The sequence below is a fragment of the Acanthochromis polyacanthus genome, chromosome 3, assembly GCF_021347895.1.
Source record: "Acanthochromis polyacanthus isolate Apoly-LR-REF ecotype Palm Island chromosome 3, KAUST_Apoly_ChrSc, whole genome shotgun sequence".
Taxonomy (NCBI): Eukaryota; Metazoa; Chordata; class Actinopteri; family Pomacentridae; genus Acanthochromis; species Acanthochromis polyacanthus.
The window spans coordinates 24,089,771-24,109,212 of NC_067115.1; the positions used below are offsets into that span (position 1 = coordinate 24,089,771).

Below are 19,442 nucleotides of genomic sequence, written 5' to 3' on the forward strand. Positions count from 1 at the left end.
GAAGGAGGAGAACTAGCTGAGATGAGAGGGGACACGTTGAGACCATTAAATGTGTCCTGAATGCGCTGTCAGAACCTGATAACCAATAAACCAGTGGGTGTATTTTCTCTCCTGTTCTAGTAGTCTAGTGTCCTCTTCTTCTCCTGCTTGCTTTAACACAAATAGAGATAGAAAAAATCACAGGACAGAGAGGAAACTATAGACAGTTTTCTTCATTTTGGGGCCACTGTTATTCATCTGTTGTATTCATTATGTTACCAGATTAATGAGATTGCATTTAACCAACTAAGCATTTCAGTATACATGCTTAAAACGATGCTTATTTCAAGTGTGCCGCTATACTGACAATACAAACTTCAACAGATGCCCAGTGCAGCCTTTTAACCATGGCAGTGTACTGAGGCTGTCAGTGTTCTGCGGCACTGTTCACCTGAAGGCTGCGCTGTCACTTGCTGCTACTATTCTTAACCCACCTCTACTCGAGCATGCACCTGTCGGCTGTAAAGTTGTGTTCCCAACGAAGCGCAGACTTATTATCGTCACGTCCTGCTGACCTGAGCTCTGTCTTTCAATGTGAGATGTGTCAGTCGTAACGTCAGAAATTAACACTGAACATAGCCTGCATTCACACAGTAATCCGTTCTGGAGATTTAAAATCATATCGCATAACCGAGGATATTAGTGATTGTAAAAATGTAATTTCTATCTATGTATGACCACTCATATTATTAGTCAGAAACTGTAAAACCGGAAAGATTTGTCAGATTTTTCACATTCTGATGGTCGTTGATCTGTGATATAGAAATCTGAGCTTAAAATTGGGGCATTTTATCAACATCACTTTATTCTACTTGTCTAATCTTTAAAAAAGTTTGATACAAGATTGTATAAAAATGTAAAGCTTTGTTGCAACCAAGAGTCGTGATGAAAACTCTTTTCGGCTGAACTGCACTCTGTTTACATAGCGCTAAATCCTTTTCTTTCCCTGACGAGTATTGATGTGTGAGATTTAGCTGCTCATCAGAAAGAACTTAAGTCTTCTATGCCTTATTTTTTTTTAACCCTGTTGACTGCAAGAAATCCAATACCATGTTATTATTCTGTAGGCCTTTGTGTAGCGATATAATCCTATGAAAGAAACTGATTGAAGTGCTAAGGCCTTGTACTTGCTGACCTTATAAGATCTGCAGTGAGTCTACTTAGTCTGAATTATGTTGTAATATTTCTTCTTCACTTGCTCCCAGATGTTTACCAGCAGCAGGGCTGCAGCTGAAATAATATGAGGCTAAAATGATCTTACAAGCCATAAGATCAGGCTACATCTAAGGAACACATCAAATGGAATGTACAGTTGAATCAAATCCACTCATACTTTATTATTTGTCCAGTAGTATTGGGCTTATTCCATCCCAAAACAAGAAATATTCAGGAAGGTGGTTGCAGCACCATCTTCAATTTTACTGTGGATGCTGGTGGTGGAAGATCATGATTAAAGTGCTATGTGTGCAAAATTACAGGCTTATACTCCCAATAATTTTTGAGTTATGGCATTTTCAAATTTTAATAATTTAGGCCAAAATACCCTCCCCCCAATCCTCACCTGGAATTTTTAGGTTTTAAAATGCTTATATCTCTGCTTCTACAAACCAAATTAAGTGTTAAACTCTCCTCTTAGTGTGACAAGTTTGAAGCAGAAAGTCTGAATTAACTAAGAAAGTTGAAAACCACCTTCATACCTTTTAACTCTGACTGAGGTTTTAGTTTTTGTCGAGTTGACTCACACAAAGAAAGTCTGACTATCTTAAACTGTCTTCATATTTCAGTCCTCTGAACTGCTAAAGGCTGTAAACACTAGAATGCGCTAGTATGTAGTGGATTAAATGAAGCCTCCATTCAGAGAATTTTGCCTCGAAGAATTTTAATAATCAAGTTAGTAGAATAACTCGAGGAATCGTTTTAGGCCTACTTAATGGGTTAATAACCAGCTTCAAGCCAACACTTACTGTGACTCAATTGTGAGACTTTCTAAAGCCAGATAACAAAACCATATCCTGGGTACGTTACATCTGCTTAATCCCAAAGGATGACATCTTTCAACTCCAACTGAAAGCATGAAAATCATGATTTCACATGATTTATAGTCCTACACAATCCACAGCTGTACCTGTTGTCCAGCTGTGACTGTGATTCTTGTGTTTCCTTTACAGGTGGCACCTCTGTGTCTGGGCAGGGCAGGTGCATGTGTGGTGGCCGTCAGACTGTGAAAACAAAAACATTTAATGGCAGACTGTGCTCGATGTTGCTCAGAGAGCCTCCACTTTGTCACCACTGACACCGAAGGGACACCAACAGATCCGTCTGCCTTCACCAGGAGAACCGTTTCCTGACCTCTTCAGGTTTTACTCTTCAGCCGTGTCACATTTTTCTCCGTAATCACTCAGATTCTAGGCAGAGATTGTTGTTAAGGTACATGTCAGGTTGCTCTGATTACTACTGCCACAGGAGCAAGCTGCCACCAAAACCCAAAGCCCATGATGAAGAGGAATCTGCAGTGTTTATCGGAGCACGACTTAACAGCTGTCTTTTTTTTCTTGCCTGTTATTTTGTTCTTGTAGACAAGGTGGACGCACACACACACACACACACATATATAGACCTACATGGCTGCTTTCAGCTTCTATTTCTGCTGACATAAAGGTGAGAAAGACAGATAGAGATCGTCAAGGCAGCCTCATCGTTTCATGCTCTCGGTTTTCCTAACAATATTTGACGGCGTGTACTGATGCTGTTTTAATGTATTCCTTATTATTTTTATGCTGCAGTTGGCAAGTGCTCTTCTCCTCTGCTTTCCCACTGTTGCCCACTGACAGATGAAAGGAAGACTTTGACATAATCAGCACAACCTCACGAGCAGCTATTCTGTAAGGAACCATGAGGCACTTTATTATTTTCAGTCAGAAACACATCAAGCTCCATCTAATATTTCAGCTGCGTGTGTCTTCCACGTTGCATCAGCTCACATCTGAGCCTTCTGTATATCATGTTATGCAATTTATTGCTTCTTTTCTTTACGCTGGAACGTTATTCAGCTTCTTGCTCTTTTATTTGTGTTTAGTTGTGTAGTTCATCCTTTTTTCTTTTTAAAAAAACATAACTGAGGTCCATTAAGCAGTGTTATTGGATTTGCAGCATGAGTAATAATGATAATAATGATTCTAATAATAATCCTGATTCCTGCAGGGGAATTTTTCTCTCAATTTCCTCCAGAGCACAAGGTCAGCTATTTACAGGCTTAGTTGTGCACAGGGTCAGTCCAGCTTTTCTGTCTGCCAGATAACTTATTTTTCTTCTGTGTGCGTGTGTGTGCGTGCGTGTGTGTGTGTATGTGTGTGTTCAGAGATCGCGAGGAGTATATTTTTATCTCAAAAGAGAATCTCCCCTCCCTCCCCTTCCCCTCTCCACATCTTCAATTCCCTGCTGCTTTTTCTTCATCCCCATTTTCCCATTTCATCACTGCACAGGCAGATGCACACACCACTTCATTTCAGATCAGCATAGGATACCTAGACAAAAAAATGAACAACACATCATGTAATGAGACCATGAATTTAATAACGTTGATGCAGCCGGTACCGCCGTTTTGTTTGATGTGGAGTTCAAAGCATTATTAGATTCGATGCTGCTGTAGACAAAGCACCAGACATGAGGGGAAGATGAAATCTGCGAGACTAACTCGTGTGTTCATATTTGTGGGCTTGTTTAAGTAAATTTACATGACAAGAAGCCTCAAGACGCACATGTGCCGCAATAACTTCAAGACGAACTCGTGCCACAGTAATTTCATGCTGCGTCCATAATTGTGTATTTCCTGTCCGTTTGGATCTGCTGCTCGTGTGCGTGCGTGCATGTGTGTTTACTTCCAGCATAAAGAAAGGAAACTCCTGACAGTAAGAAGCAAAGCAGGCGACCTGACAGATCTAGAGCTAATGTAGCCCCCAGGATGCACTTTACAAAGTCACACGGAGACACACACACACATAGATTTGTACAAAGACACACTTAACCACACAGCTGAAAGCCAAGCGCCACAGGAGTCACTGAAGATTGAAAAACCGCCGAAAATTTTCCGGTATGACATCTAAGAAGCAAGCGATGGGCAAGCTATCAATTCCCCACAGCTGAGCTGATGTTTATTCAAGCCTAATGCACTGCTGCATTATTCTATTTTCTTCTGCTTCAAACCTGCTGCTGTTTATTTAGAGTAATTCTCTTTAGATTGCAGCAGAAGTGTCACCTCCACCTTGTAGAGTAGTTCCATTTCAGTCAGAGGTTAAACAAAGACCGACATTCCAAATCAAACTATATATTTAGTGTATATTATGTACATAAATAAATATCAAATCCAGTCTTATTGCAGTATGCTGTTTATTCTAATATTCCAGCAAAGTATACCATGTGTTATTGTGTGCTTCTTTTTGTATCATGAATTCAGAAGATGAAGGGGTGTAATAAAGACGGTCGGAGAGAAATGCCGCTGCTGCACATCTCCCCTTTTTGTACCGAATGTTACACCTCATCTTTTACACAATAAATTATGTATGTACTGTATACGCTGCTGTAATATGCCACCACTGGTCTTTTCTACATTAAAGTCAACATGTGATTTAACACTTGGATCTGTTTTTGCTGTTTTTTTTTAGTGTGCAAAACTCTAATACAGAACAGTTTTAACAGCAGCTGCTCATCATGTTTATGGTGCAGATGTTTTTGCCAGGACTTTGTGTTTGTCACTATCACTATAAATGCCATTATGGTGTAAATTTGTTTATATGTGCCTCTTATCTCTGACAGCACTCGCCCATCAGCGAGGCTCTCGCGACGGCTTTTGTAGTTCAAAGGTTTCTGTGCAGGTTTTGGCTGCTGAAGTGCGGCTGTGAATTAATTTTCTGTGCCGGGAGGTTAATATGAATCCTCATTACTCTTAAGTGTGGATCCTCTAACTTAAAAGCCGCAGTCTGAGCCAGAAACACAGCAGCAGGCTAAAGAGTTCGCTGAGTGAAACGAGTGCAAGAGGAAGAGGAATGCGCACAATTTACAGATACTTTAACCCCAGGACAGCGACCAGTAACCAACTGATTCACTCTGTTATTTATTGCAGGGGAGAAGCTTTAAATCAGAAGCAGTTCTGACAAACGGTTCCCGGTGGCGCTGAGAAATGATACCAGTGACCTTGTCTTGCTGCCTTAACAGGACCTGAGTCTATTACGCCTGACAGAAACAAGAGGGACACAGAAAGTGCTGGACCGTCTGACCCTGCATGTTCAACATCCAAATGTAGGAATAACCTGAACACAGCTCAGAAATGCAGCGACACATTTCACCACAAGCTCCACATCTACATTAAATAGTCATCTAATGATTAAGTCATTAGAAACTTAATCAATGCACACAAAAGCTGTTGAGATCCACACAATTATTTCCTCTTCTAATAGAGTTCCTTAAGTTTTCAAAGATACCTAAACTGTCATCTTCAGTTTGTATGAAATGATTCGCAAAGACATCAAGAATCCTTCCATTTTCTTGAGCACCTCAGCCATAAAGAAACTGGAGGTTTTATGTCCCTCTGTAGAAATGTTACACAGCTTCAGTGAAGAGCTGGAACAAACAGATTCAGAATACAAATGCAAAGATGTCAGAAAAATGTGAATTAAGATGCCATTTTCAAAGCTAAGGGGAAATGAAAAGGTGCAGTTATTATCACCGATGGTGTTTTCACAGTGTCTGCACTAAATGTGTCATCTAAGTTTTGTTCACAGCTTTCGGGAAATAAAATGTGTTGTGTGCAGGTGCTGTATTAACACTATTATTCTCAAAGTATTAATTTAGAAACGGAGTTAATTGTAGGCCCTAAATAAAACAGTCTTGCAAAAAGGTTCACTTAGTTGCTGTTATGGAGCTTTCATGTCGCACAATCTGGAGTGGAAATGGAACATTTAACAAATCCGTGATGATGAGGTGATGTGGTGATGTTCTTGGATGTATGGCACAACAATGGGCCTCAGGATCTCGTCACGGTATCTCTGTGCATTCAGAATGCCATCAATAAAATGCACCTGTGTTCTTCGTCCATAACAGATGCCTGCCCATACCATAACCCCACCGCCACCATGGGCCACTCCATCCACAACATTGACATCAGAAAACTGCTCACCCACATGACGCCACACATGCTGTCTGCCATCTGCCCTGAACAGTGTAAACCGGGATTCATCCGTGAAGAGAACACCTCTCCAACGTGCCAGACGCCATCCAATGTGAGCATTTGTCCACTCAAGTCAGTTACGACGACGAACTGGAGTCAGGTGGAGACCCCGATGAGGACGACGAGCATGCAGATGAGCTTCCCTGAGACGGTTTCTGACAGTTTGTGCAGAAATTCTTTGGTCATGCAAACCGATTGTTTCAGCAGCTGTCAGAGTGGCTGGTCTCAGACCATCTTGGAGGTGAACATGCTGGATGTGGAGGTCCTGGGCTGGTGTGGTTACACGTGGTCTGCGGTTGTGAGGCTGGTTGTATGTACTGCCAAATTCTCTGAAACGCCTTTGGAGACGGCTTATGGTAGAGAAATGAACATTCAATACACGAGCAACAGCTCTGGTTGACATTCCTGCTGTCAGCATGCCAATTGCACACTCCCTCACATCTTGCCACATCTGTGGCATTGTGCTGTGTGATAAAACTGCACATTTCAGAATGGCCTTTTATTGTGGGCAGTCTAAGGCACACCTGTGCACTAATCATGGTGTCTAATCAGCATCTTGATATGGCACACCTGTGAGGTGGGATGGATTATCTCTGCAAAGGAGAAGTTCTCACTATCACAGATTTAGACAGATTTGTGAACAATATTTGAGAGAAATGGTGATATTGTGTATGTGGGAAAAGTTTTAGATCTTTGAGTTCATCTCATAAAAAATGGGAGCAAAATCAAAAGTGTTGCATTTATATTTTTGTTGAGTGTAGCTGGAAAGAGATGATTTTTAATGGAATATCTCCATAGGGGTACAGAGGAACATTTCCAGCAACCATCACTCCTGTGTTCTAATGCTACATTGTGTTAGCTAATGGTGCTGAAAGGCTCATTGTTGATTAGAAAACCCTTGTGCAATTATGTTAGCACATGAATAAAAGTGTGAGTTTTCATGGAAAACATGAAATTGTCTGGGTGACCCCAAACTTTTGAACGGTAGTGTATATGGATTGTGGTGATGTTGTTTAGTCAAGGAGCATTAATACAGCTACAGTCAAGGGCGTCAGTTTGTTTTTAAAAGTAGGGGGGATGGAGACTGGCAAAAGTGACTTTTGAGAAGTGCTTGGGATAATGACTGTAATTGATGTTGCTTTTGGTATGCTACTATAAAATGCATAACAGTTATTTCATGTTTAAAGTAATTGTCATGTATTGAATAAAACCCGCTTGAGAGCTGTGCCGACACTTTTACATGAATTACGAACCCCTAACGAACTTCATGTTGAAATCAGCATGTCAAATAGACCACCTACATTTCAACAGGATTTACAGCTCAGGGACAGCACGGAAACGAACCACTCAATTCTCTTCATCGCAAATAAGATAAAGGTTAAGCTATTTTGAATACAAAAGAATAAACCAGGGGTCACTGAGGACCATAGCTGGAGTTACATCGGAGCACAAGCTGTTACCATGACAACCCATTCAAACGCCATCGTATATCCGTGACCGGGAGAATACTGACTTTAAGCCTAACCAGCCATTCCCACTCAAATCAAACAGTTTTAGCACAAAGCAACTCAAGGAGTAAAAGGAAAAATTACAAAAACACAAATAGCCAGCTCTCCAAAAAAGTCACCACGATAAATCTGTCTCATGACTCAAACTCAATTCAAACTAGCAAAAACCCAGTAAATAAGCAGCGGACGAAGAAAATATCACAATATGAAGCCTTCTTTTATTACCTTATTTGTTTGTAGACTGGAAACATTTATTATCATTATAATTATCATTATTTTCTTTATTAATTCAAGTGAAATTCCGCCATGGATGGATAATCCGGGTCATGACCTCCTCTTCTTCTGTGGTGTTTCTTGGAAGAGTTCGATTTTGCTACGTTGTGTTTACCGCCTCCTAAACAACCGGCGTGCAGCCATTCATTCTTTTGCCTGCTTTCATTAATAAAATCTCAGCAAATACCCAATGAACATGTCAAAAAGAAAAGCAACCGACATCAGAGCTTTATTCACAACGCAGAAATGCGACGTAAGTGCCATCTAACAGCAATAGCACTGATATTTGTACAGTTACTGTACAATAACTCCATGAGTATAACGGAGTATACCTTGAGGTTTAGCTAGCAGGACCAATTTGACTACCATTACTGTCGTCAACAACTTTAGTTAATAAATGACAACTGAAACATTTTGGCCTTATGAGCCATTTTATCAAAACTCTGTCCATCCATACAGCCACGTTCTGGCTTTCACTGAGGCAAATTAAAACAATCTGATAATCCTTAATAATCACCACTAGATGTCCTCAAATATCTTTAGACTCAACACGCTAACATACCAAATAAACATTTACATTTTTTTTTGCCATGGTTAAAATGCTCTGGCACCATTAAAGAAATATATTAAAATGGTAACCTTACCATTGACACAAGTACAGAAATTATTGAACATTCAAGGTACGTGATAACAGAAAACCATCAATCTCAGGTGTGTTTTTCCATTATTTTATTGGTCTAGGATCAGTGTTCAACAGAAATAAACAAAGAGCTGCCAGAGCAGGTGACTGAGAATGAAGAGGTGAGGTCTACACAAATAAATAAAGAAAATCAGAGTTAGTGAGGTTATCCTGTAGGTTACAGATTACTAGTTACAACGTAAGTGTAATATGTACTTATTTGATCACATCAAAGTGTCTTAATTATTTTTCTAATAAATTATTATACAGTCTTTGTTTAAAAGACATTACCACTGATGTTAAATATTGATCTCATTTGCCAACTCAGCTTGGACGAACAAAGTTGTCCATCCATCCATTCTCTATACACCGCTTTATCCTCACTAGGGTCGCAGGGGGTGCTGGAGTCTATCCCAGCTGACTCAGGCCAAGGCAGGGGACACCCTGGACAGGTCGCCAGTCTGTCACAGGGCTACATATATAGAAAACAATCACACACACATTGACACCTACGGGTCAATTACCAAAATACACACAGTCTCTTGATGATAGTTTCCTGCACATTTTTTCCCCACCTTTCTAACTTGTAAAGCAATAATTCAAAAAGTTCGAAAAAAATAAAGAAAATGAGAAAAATGCCCAAGATTAAAGCTGAAGATGCTGGTGATTCACTGTGTCCTGAAAGAGGAGGGTGTTCTGTGGGAATAGCCTGAAGCCTAGTATGAATCAACCAGCTATTTCAGAATTTTTCAGAAATTATTATGTCCTGCAGGTCTGTCATCATCTACAAAATGTGGTCCTGTAATAATATATACAGATCCCCTGCAGGACAGCGAATGCCCCGGTAGAACATTGAAAGTGACCCCCATGATTAATCACCGCTTTACTAAAGTATAAAGACACCCTGCCTGTGTGGAGACAAATCCTCTGTTTCTACAAATTCAAAATGACTAGGGATGAGTTGTATCCCCTGCAAAACATCTGCATAATTCCTCCAGGACAAAATCATGTTCCTGTGGGACAATATGGATCAAGGAGCAGATATATAAATTCTGAAACTCTTGCCAGAACCTAATTTCCTCTGCTGCTGCAAAAACAGGAGGTTAGTTTACTGGTGACAGCTGAAATTGTGTACATGAAGAAATCACTTTTCATGATTCAGTGCAGGATTCAAAGATGTGTGTGGAACTCATTTCATGTCTTCCGTGTTATTAGAAAATGTGGCACTTCATTTAAACAAATGACTGCAAAACCAAAAACTCTGCTCCCTTTGGTTTTATTGTCTCGCCTGCAAAAACATTCCACAACATTCATTTTTCAAGAAGTTTTTTTTCCCCCATTTCTCTGCTCTGATTTTACCATTTTGCTTGAAAATCATATAGCGGCTCCCTTCAGTGCATCTTAATGAGATCTGAGTCAGCAGGGTGCATTCTGCTTCAGCGTGCCGGAGCACAGGGAGGAATATTTGTGTCACACAGCTGGCGTTTTATCCCAGCTCCCTGCTTGGTACAGGAAAAAATAAGCAGTCATCTTTCCATCAACGTATACGGAACTACAGACGGTGTCTTGTCATCACAGTGTTTCCCTTCTGCCGTTGGTCGATAATGAAATGACAGAGAGGCAGCAGATGCTGACCTTGATTTATTTCAGATGAGCAGAAGGATGCTACAGTCAGCAGGCCCAGTGCTGAGCTGCACAAGCTGAAGGTGGTGTTTCCTTTCTGTCAGAGAAAGTCATTGAACATTTACAGGACAACAGGAAAAATAAGACTGGGCAGAGCAGTTGTTATTGAGGCCAGGACAGTGGGGCAGGAAAAAAAAAGAAAAAAACTGTGTAAAACTGCCGCCTACTGGATCTGTGGTGACAACACAATAATAGTACACAACTATACCAATATGCTGGCACTGATATATATGTGTGCCGTATATGTAGAGTCACATTATACCTGGTATTCATGATAAACGTGATATATTAGATATTAAAATATTGAAATCATTTTAACCCTTAGATGCATAAGTGGGTCAGAAATGACCCGGTGTGGTCGTTTTCTTGCAATGTGTTTGTAATGAAAAGTTTTTATCATTTCATTTTCCAGCTAATCCTAAAAAAATATGCTTTCCAGATCCATCCATTCTCTATTCACCGCTTTATCCTCACTAGGGTCATGGGGGGTGCTGGAGTCTATCCCAGCTGACTCGGGCGAAGGCAGTGGACACCCTGGACAGGTCGCCAGTCTGTCACAGGGCTACATATACAGACAAACAGTCACACCTATGGGCAATTTAGAGTGATCAATTAACCTCAGCATATTTTTGGAATGTGGGGGAAGCCGGAGTACCTGGAGAAAACCCACGCATGCACAGAGAGAACATGCAAACTCCATGCAGAAAGATCCCAGGCCCAGGCAGGGATTTGAACCAGGGACCTTCTTGCTGCAAGGCAAAAGTGCTAACCACTACCTCACTGTGCAGCACGCTTTCCAGATCATTCCATTTAAATTTTTAAGTCACCTTTTACACTTTAAAAAAAAATTATTATATTTTTATTACTACCCAAGATCTACATCACTGATAATATCATACAAGAGGTGATGCACAAACTTGGAGGGACGGAGAGCAGCAACAGCTGGAGGAAAAGAGTGGAAAAATATTAACAAAATGGATTTTGACGTTCTTCTATTGTTGTTCTGTGTAATATTCTCTTTTTTAAAATTATCACAATGTTCAAAATCTGTTATAAAGTGAAAAAAAAAACATATTTCAAACACAATATCATTCTTTTGTGGACAAAAATATAATACAAACAAAAACACAAATTATTGTTCTTAACCAATATGACAAAAAATGCCATAAAAACAAACTGAGTCTTATATGGACAATTTTTAACCCACTTATGAAACAGATGCAGTGACACAATAATTTATGCATCCAAGGGTTAAAGCTCATCGTAATGTTGTTCAAAAGAATCCAGTGCAAGGAATAGAAGGACAACATACAGTTACTGCTACAAACTCTCTTCACCTCAGTACACTCATGTACACCCCCTGTCAAAAGCTTTGACAGGGGGTGTACATGTACTTTTAGTGTAATTAATTTACTCAAGAAACAAAGCACACAATAAACATAACTAAAATGACTTAATTTCAGATTACTGATAAATATCCAGTCATTATAAACATTAGTAATTCTTTGAACACCATAATACTGAAAATCTGACACTGAGACAGCCCTATTATACAATTATCATCTCCAGACAGTGATCAGCAAGAAATCCTGTATTGAAAAATGAAGAAAACTACAAATTTGCATGTTTATGCCAACCAAAATCTGTGAGAAACTCAACTAAACATATTTGAATATGTTGGATTTCAGCTTTTAACACTTAACCAAAAAGAAAAAACCTAAAAACAAACTCGCTAACACAAATGTTCAGTGTTTTTGCCATCTTCTTTGGCAGGACATGATTATGCATTATTACTATGTTTGCTTGCACACAGTAAAAACTATCAAATTCTACTTTTTCATTAGCCAATCAACTCACCAAGGTCACCATGAGATGACAGGTCTGACTCTGTCGTTTCCTTTCAACAAATCTCATTTAAAAGTGTGAGATTTGGGAATATAAGCCAAAAGTAGCTTCACTTGTTTGCAAAGTTGAGTCCAAAAGGAGATAATCATTTTATTTCTGCCTATGGAACAGGTCTTACAGCAAAGTTGTTGGCATTCTAAAAGCAAAGAAAGAGCTTTGTTCAGTTTTACAAGCAGCAAAAAAAGGTCTGGTTATCCTAAGATTGTAGAGTTCGTACTTTAAGCAGTGCAGAGTGTTTTATATAAGTGGCAACTTGCAGCTCTCTAAGAGACAATGATGTAGCTTCTGTGAGGAGAAGAAAAAGCTTTAGTGAACAACTCCTGCCTCATGCAGCCAACAAACAAGCTCTCAAACAGGTGACATTTGCTACTACTGCTTTTCCTGCTTGTTCTGCCAACTCACATCAGAAAAGCCTCTCCAATGTTCGTGTCATGACTCTCATGTCTCTACCAACAAACACACCATGAAACAGCAATATGAAATGTAATGGAAGTAGCATACCAGCAGCTGAGTTTTCCAATGTGTACAAATAGAGATTATAAAGGATTTCTTTGTATTGCAGCCTGCAGGAAGTTAATAAGCAAGACTTGGACAAACGCACCAGATGGGATCATATATTCAGTGAGACAATTAAAACTGCACATGACATGGCTTTGACAGCAGAAAATATAATTTCCATTATTTGCTGAGTTGGGCTCATAAAGCATCTGGTAAATGTCTGCAAACTCATTTTGGTCCAGGGCCTAATTTGATCTCAAAGGGACCGGACCAGTAAACTTAGAGCATAATTACCGAGAAGTAACAATAAGTCTAAGTTTTTCCAATGTTTTAGTGCAAAGGAGAAAAAGTATGTTAAAAAAAATCTTTCTATGTAATGAACTGTCCTTTTAAATATTATATTAGAAAAAAACAGAGATTAAAGTAAGTGCAATTTCTGCAACACTATGACTCAGTTTAACATTTATTTGTGTGCATTGTGCATTACAACTGATCAAAGTGATTGTACAATGGCACAACATATTTAGTCACAGGAATGTGTAACTTAAAATCATAGTCCTGGAATTTAAAAAAAAAATCAAACTTATCAAGATATAGAAATTTTTTGAAGTCCGTTTTCCACATCTGGAAAGTAATTATGAACACCTAAATTAACTCTGCACACCTTTAAATCTTAAGTAGCAGCTATTTTATACAGACAGTTAAGAAAGTAAAGTTGTCACCTGCCTTGTTTAAGTATAAAATGTATATGTAAAATATATACTGACAGTCAATAGAAACTTTGAAGTAGAAATGTACGCAGAATTCTACTTGTAGGGGGATTGTATTTATTCATTGTGGATTTACTGATGATGTAGTGCCCTGGTAGTTGAGATAATGATGAGTTGTCATTTTGTCATGATTCATTGCACATGGGTTGGTCACTTAGCAAAAGTGAACCAAATACACACCAAGCATTACTCAGTGAGTATCTGCACAATTTGAGAATGGGTTTTGAAGGCCTATATAAAGGCCCAAAAAAGGCCACCATTGTTAGTCCAGTGAACAGCATCATGCCGCGTCTATCACATGAACAACGTCTCCGGGCACTGGGTATGGTGGAGGCCGGTTTGAGCTACAGTGATGTAGCCAGGTGTATGGGCTGTTCCCAACCCACAATCAGAAGCCTGGTCCAAAGCATGCGCCGACGGATTGCTGCCTGCATCGAAGCAAATGGAGGCCATACTCGGTATTGACTGTTGTGACTTTGTGTTTGGCAGGTGCCGTTTTCTTTTGTGAAATTCTTTCTTTTGAAATCATTCTTGAAACTTTAGATTTTTGTTTCTGTATGCCAATATGCTAAACAAATGATTCATATGAAGAAAATCCAGTTTCGGGCTTCAAAATAAAAATTATGTTGAAAAATATGGTCTCAAAGTTTTTAATGACTGTCAGTGTAGTAGTAGTAGTAGTAGTAGCAGTAGTAGTTTATTCGGTCAGCAGGAAAAAAGTAAACATTGTAACAATTGTGTACTTATGATGGCATCACCATCATCATCATCATCGTTGTCCACATAAATTATCATCGTCAATATGATCATTATCATCATCGTCAACATCATCAACAAGATCATCATCAACATCATCATCCTGTGACCGAAGGGTTTAGGCTGAAGTCGAAACTTATTTTGCCTAACCTTTTTCAACCAAAACGAAAAGTTTCTACATTTCGTAGAAGGAAAAGGAAAAAAAAACAACAACTAATATTCACCGTTATCATTGACAAGAGGAGTCCATTCAAAATCATTTTAGTTACTAGTTTATTATTCCTGGGACTGATATTTTTCATGAGTTAATCTTTTCAACTGCTTTTTAAATGTTTTCAAAGTCTTGCATGTTTTTGTTCCCTCATCAAGTTTATTCCACTTGGTAACTCCTAGTACTGAGATACATTTACGTTTTTTATTTGTTCTTACCCTATTTTGTTTTTTTTAAATACAAGAACCCCTAAGATTATAACAGCTTTTTCTGTTATATTTTGAATACAATTTGGAAGATTATTATAATATGCTTTATACATGACAGCTAATGTATTGAGATCAATAATGTCATACATTTTTAATGTTTTTAGCGCAACAAAAATGGGATTAGATGGTGCATGAAAATCAGCGTGACTAACAATTCTAACTGCCTTTTTTTGAAGTAAAAATATAGGGTCAATATTGACGCTATAATTATTTCCCCATATTTCCGCTCCATAACTAAGATATGGAAGAACAAGGGAATTGTATAATAACATAAGTGAGTTTTTATTTAATACGGATTTCATTTTTCCTATTACCCCAACATTTTTTGCTAATTTTGACTTCATAATATTTATATGCTGCTTCCAGCAGAGTTTTTCCCCCCCGGCGGGGGCTGTAGGGACTAAGAATAGGTGCCTCAAAAACAGGGCTCAGGGACTAAGGGGTTAATGTCACTGTTTAGTGGTCGGTAACTGGCGGCCCGCGGGCCAAACCTGGCCCTTCAGGAATAATATCTGGCTCGCCAGATGATTTTGAAAATTTGATTTGGCACGGAGCCAAGCCAGTCCGTCACCGCAACACGAAACTCGCGTGGTCGGCTGCCGCCGCGCATTTCTGCGTTTGCGCTACTGGTCAGACACGGTTGTACCAGCCAGATTTCACTGAGCAACAGTGTGTGCAAAACATGTGTGTGTCTCGGGCAGGGGTGAAAGTAAGCCGGAATGGTCCGGAACTGCATACCGGCAAAAGATCTTGTGGAACACAGTTCCGGGAAAAGATCTGCTGGCGGTACGCCGCTCTTCCACCGGTATCTATGGGTACGCCGGTACGCCGCCCGGCCTGCCTGCTATCCATAGATATCGACCGGAGTTCACTCAGCAGTACGTGAGTGCGCATGCGTGTCTACTTCCGTAACACAGCGATTGTTATGGTCAGTAGCAGCCAATAGCAAATAGGTGCGCTTGATTTATTGCAGTGGGACGAGCAATAAATTACACGTGAAATTCCACACGTTCTTGTGATTGGCTGAAAAACTTTCAACAGGATTTACAATGGTTAGCATCGACAGAATGGGGTGAAAGTAAGCCGGAACGGTCCGGAACTATTACTAATAGTTCCGGCAAGAATTTAAAACTACTTTCACCCCTGGTCTGGAGTCATTTTTAATACATCTGTGATCAGAATTGAGACGTGTGTCCCAAGCAGCGGCGATCAGCTGTAGAGGCTCCGCTGCTCGCGGTATCTGCCTCTGCAGAAGCATGATAACGAGCTGATCATTTGAGTCAGGTGTGTTGGAGTAGGGAAGCATCTAAAACATGCAGGACATGGGGTCCTGAGGAACAGGGTTGAGAACCACTGCTCTAAACAGTAGCCTTAACCATGGCATCTCGCCTAAACAGCGGTAAAAGTTCTGGTATTAACCGTGGCATGTTCCCTAAACAGTGGCATTAACCGTGGAATCTCTGCTGGCATCTCCAGAGGCCACTGGAAATGCCGCTGCGGCAGACGGCAGTGGCATCTCGCCCAAACAGTGGCATTAACTGTGGCATCCGCGTCGGTGCCACAAAAAGTGTCACTGCTAGCTGCCAGTGCCACAAATCGGTCTTGCCCCTACTGACTTTCGTGTCAGATATAATGTGTGCCACGCAGTCCAGTTGTTGGTGGAGTTTATTTCTTTGTGTATTGACCAGAGAAGACAGTTAGCATCCAGTAAATATTAGCTTTAATATAAATTAGTGATGCTAACCGAGCGAGCTGCTCAGTCGTAGCTTGATTAAACCTAATGTAGCATTAAGCTAACGATGTTTGCATTGTGTTTTATGGAAACAGCTGAAGTGTGTTGTGTTAGTGTAATGTAGGGTGACCATACGTCCTCTTTTGCCCGGACATGTCCTCTTTTAAGAGGCTGTCCGGCCTGTCCGGCCGGCGTTTATAAAATCCTTCAAATGTCCGGGTTTTTGATCCCCTAAATTCCACATAACGCGAAACCGCCGCGCTCTTGAATCGTACTGCGCAGCACTTAGAACCCATTCTCTTCTATCAGACAATTTCCACTGCACGCTGCGGAGCGCCAGCGCCGCGTCTCTGAAGCGCCACGGCGCTGGAGATTCGCTTCCTCGCAGGCTGACAGGCAGGTAGGCACACTGCGAGAGAGCACTCGAACCGAAAGAAAATGCCGAAACGCAAATGTCATTTCACTGATGAAATGCGAAAAAGTACCCCTGTTTTCGTCCGGGTCGTGTCAAATGAGAGGCAGAATGTACAGTCTGCAAAGCTGGGACTTATAGCTAATAAGAAAAGGAAAAAGAAGGAAAAAAAGGACTGTTGACTAAAGGCATTATTTCTATATTTTTTCATTTGCCATTAGACACATTATTTTGAAGAATGGGCTACCTGAACATTGAAGAATAGGCCACCTCTCTTTTTTCTTTTTGTTTAATATTTTGAGGCATTATTTCTATTTTTACTTAATTGATAATTGGGAGGTTATTTTGAAGAATGGTACTCTACCTCACTTTTCCTAACTAAGGTGTAAGTGTCAGACTTAAGAGAGATGATTATTTCTTATTTTGTTAAATATCTGAATACATGTGTTCCTACACAACTTGAGTCAATAACTATTAAAGAGTAGAGCATGCCATATTAGTATGTGACTGATTATATTGTTTAGGAGAATTGCTTTAATTTAACAAATATATTATTTATAAAGCAACTGTTTGTGAGTGTTTTGGGCTATTTTTCTGTATATCCAGGTAAAGTGTTATTTTCTGGGGAATTCAGAATATCTGTTTAACTGAGTTTGAAGCACAGAAAGTCCCCTGACCCACGGAAAACCCCTAAAAATGGGGGGGGGGGGACTGAAAATTTTTCGCGCGGGAGCTGGAAGTGTGTCCTCTTTTCAGAGAAACAGAATATGGTCACCCTAGTGTAATGTGGTACATTTAGTTAATAAAACTGTGGAGATGCTGGTTCACATTAATGTAACGTTTAGAAAACCTAAATGTGATTCAAACAGTAAGGTTAAGGTTCTGTGTTGTCAGTAGTCCTAAATATCTGCTGAGTCTCTGAAGTTAAACTGGAGAAAACAGTAAATTTAGTCTCTAGTCATTAACATTGTTTAATGACTGATTCACATGTTGTAGTACATCTTAGTGCAGATTTGAAAAATAACCTCCCAGAATATGTCCAAAATAATGATAAACACTACAGTTAATGCATTTAAACTGCAGCACAGATAAGCTGGATAATAAAATCCTCTCCTAAAGCTAAAGTGACTACAGGTCTTTCTGTCGTTCAGTGCTTGGAAAACTATATGAAATAGGAAATCTTTCCAGGGATACTTTAAAATGAACCTCTGCTGTTGATGCTGATACTGTGACATCTCTCTTCATCTCAGGTGTCTCATGTTCACTGTGAGGATCTTCTGAGTGAAGCCAACAGAAGGAAAACCTCATCTGGTTGTGAAGAAGGAGACTGAATGGACGACATCCTCAGCGAATCACTTCCTGTTTAACTTTCACTGACAGAAGGACAGACCAACTCTTTCAGCAGTTTATTATTCTCTGTTCTTAGTATTCACAGATTCTATTTATCACCTTTACCTTCATCTCTGCTGCTGTAGCAGAAATACAACAAGGTTTCTGCAGGACATTAATAGTCATTAAGTTGATTTTGCAAAAATTAAGGCCTTAAATGGCATTAAAAATCATTAAATTTGATTCTTGGTGGCATTAAAATTTGTTTCTGCAGTTTTCAAGAAAATAATTGACAATGATATATATTTATAGACTGCGATTTGTCAGATATGTGCATCTGCGTAAACATGCTGAAGCATTGAGATAATTGTTCCAGCCGGTTGGGTACAATTTCTAAAAACTGCATGTTTTTAAAGTGGCCGGCAAGCTGGACCAGGCTGGGAAATGGGGAAACACAAATTCCAGCAAAAATGTCTCAAAAACGTGGATTTCAGAGAATGACTGCAGCCCGTTGGTGTTCAGGGGTGGTTCCCAGATTCAGAAATAGTCAAATGTAGGGTTTTCATATAAAAATCATCTTTTACAAAAAAAACAAACAAACCCGTGTAATTTGAGTTCATGGTCGTGCCATTAAAATTTTTACAGTATAGCATTAGAATTGCATTAAAAAGCATTAAATTTGACTGATTGATATCTGCAAAAACCCTGTACAATATAAAAAGTCCATGTTATTTGTAACAGATATGTAGCATTAAAACATCAACACATTCAGGTCAAGAGCTTCATTATTTCCTTCACTGCACATTTAAAAACTGCATTATTTAACAATTGTGAACTGCAAAGATGTGTAAACACATAATAAATGGATGAAATAATGTGCTGCTGACAGTGAAGCGTAAAAATTGAACCGTCACAAGACAAGTTGTATTATGAAGAGAGGAGCTGAATCTGCAGCATTATTGTTCTTAATGGAAGGATGAGGAGAACATCAGTGCTGCTCTTCCTCACAGTGATGGAGAGAAGATTGTTCAGACGACTCAGTTCTCTGCATATGGTTTGTTCAGCTTTTTCTCAATGGAATCTCAGTATCTCAGTAACTCTATTTGTTTTTTTCCAGTCGCCCTTCCACCTGCTCTAGCTCACCTTCGCCTGGAT

The 19,442-nt window shown here is 39.7% G+C and overlaps 1 protein-coding gene across 1 annotated transcript in view; it reads left to right on the forward strand.

The window, feature by feature from the left end:
- klhl5 (kelch-like family member 5) overlaps positions 1 to 4,668 on the forward strand; it is a 31,819-nt gene extending 27,151 nt beyond the window's left edge. Inside the window, 1 exon segment of the mRNA XM_022206073.2 lies at positions 2,208 to 4,668. Coding sequence (XP_022061765.2) covers positions 2,208 to 2,264 — 57 coding nt within the window. The 3' untranslated portion in view covers positions 2,265 to 4,668.
- Positions 4,669 to 19,442: the final 14,774 nt, after the last annotated feature.